The following is a 1,318-nucleotide window of genomic DNA, read 5'->3' as shown; positions in this document are numbered from 1 at the left end:
GTAGTAGTAGTAGTAGTAGTAGTAGTAGTAGTAGTAGTAGTAGTAGTAGTAGTAGTGCAAGCTGATGTTGCCGTTAATGTTGATAATGATCTTGTCCCCAGGAAAATCTCTTCTCGTGATTTATGTTGAATTTTCACGCTGGCTCTTTTCATGTGATTTGATGTATGTATGTATATATGTATGTATGTATGTATGTATGTTTGTTTGTAAGTATGTATGTATGTATGTAGGTATTTCCGGAAAAAATGGCTGCCAGAAAGGTCGTTGTTAGCGAAATTTTGTATTTTTTAACTAATAATATTAATTTGCTCGAAAATGAAGTGTTTATTTGTAATACTGCTGATTTCTATACCAATGACGATATTGTAGCTGCTTCGAAAATTTTGAAAAGTGAGTTCGTTAACCTGAAATGTGAAAAAATTGAAAAATTGTTAACAAATGGCACTCAAAAAAAGGACAAATTGGTGGATTGCATTGAGCTATTGAAAAATATGGTAGCAGCTAACATGTTGGATAAGCTCCCTTTATTTGTCAGCTCAAATATGTCCAAGATACCTAATTTCGAAAAATGTTTTCAAATAAATTTTGAAATATTGAAAAACGAAGTTAGAGACATGTTGAACAAACAACATGTTAATATCTCAGCTTTCATTGAAAAGTGCAGCGAAGAATTTGCCGCGCTGAAAGGGAAAACAAACTATGTAGAGTGCAATTTAAAAAGTATAAAAAATCGTAACGACTGTAATAATGAAAATTTGAAATTGAATACAGCTGCAAATAATGATTTGATGCAAAAACCAATTTTATGGTCTGATGCAGTTAAAATACCAGCTGAGGTAAATGTGCTGCCACTTACAGATAAAATACCAGTTGAGGTAGATGCATCACCATTCACTGTTGTAAACAGACCGAGGAAAAACCAAAACAAAAATATTCCTGAAATGAAGAGTGATGAAAATATCGTTAACACCGAAACTGGAAAAAAGAAAAAAAGTGTCAAAAAGATAATTGGAAACAAAGATAGTGAAGATTGTAAACTAAAGGCGAATAAGATTTTGATTAAAAAATCTTTCTTTTCAGTAAGTAACGTGATAAAGTGTCACAGAGATGATGTAGTTGAATATCTAAAGTCAAATGATATTAATGTGTTATTGTGTTACCCAGTGTTGAAGCGTTCAGAAATGGCAAACGATAGCACACCTGATATTGAAAATGAGCATTCAACAATGTTTCGAGTTTGTGTAGAAAGTTGTGACAGCAATAAAATGAAAAATCCTGATATCATTCTGAAACATATTATTGTAAGAGACTGGCACTT

General features: G+C 31.9%; 1 protein-coding gene across 1 annotated transcript in view; it reads left to right on the top strand.

The window, feature by feature from the left end:
- Positions 1 to 245: 245 nt before the first annotated feature.
- HELRODRAFT_183625 (hypothetical protein) overlaps positions 246 to 1,318 on the top strand; it is a gene marked incomplete at both ends in the record, with an annotated part of 2,004 nt that continues 931 nt past the window's right edge. Inside the window, one exon of the mRNA XM_009013218.1 lies at positions 246 to 1,301. Coding sequence (XP_009011466.1) covers positions 246 to 1,301 — 1,056 coding nt within the window. The remainder of the gene's footprint in view (positions 1,302 to 1,318) is intronic.

The sequence above is a fragment of the Helobdella robusta genome, assembly GCF_000326865.2.
Source record: "Helobdella robusta unplaced genomic scaffold HELROscaffold_112, whole genome shotgun sequence".
Taxonomy (NCBI): domain Eukaryota; kingdom Metazoa; phylum Annelida; class Clitellata; order Rhynchobdellida; family Glossiphoniidae; genus Helobdella; species Helobdella robusta.
This window is presented reverse-complemented; position numbering and strand designations above follow the sequence as displayed.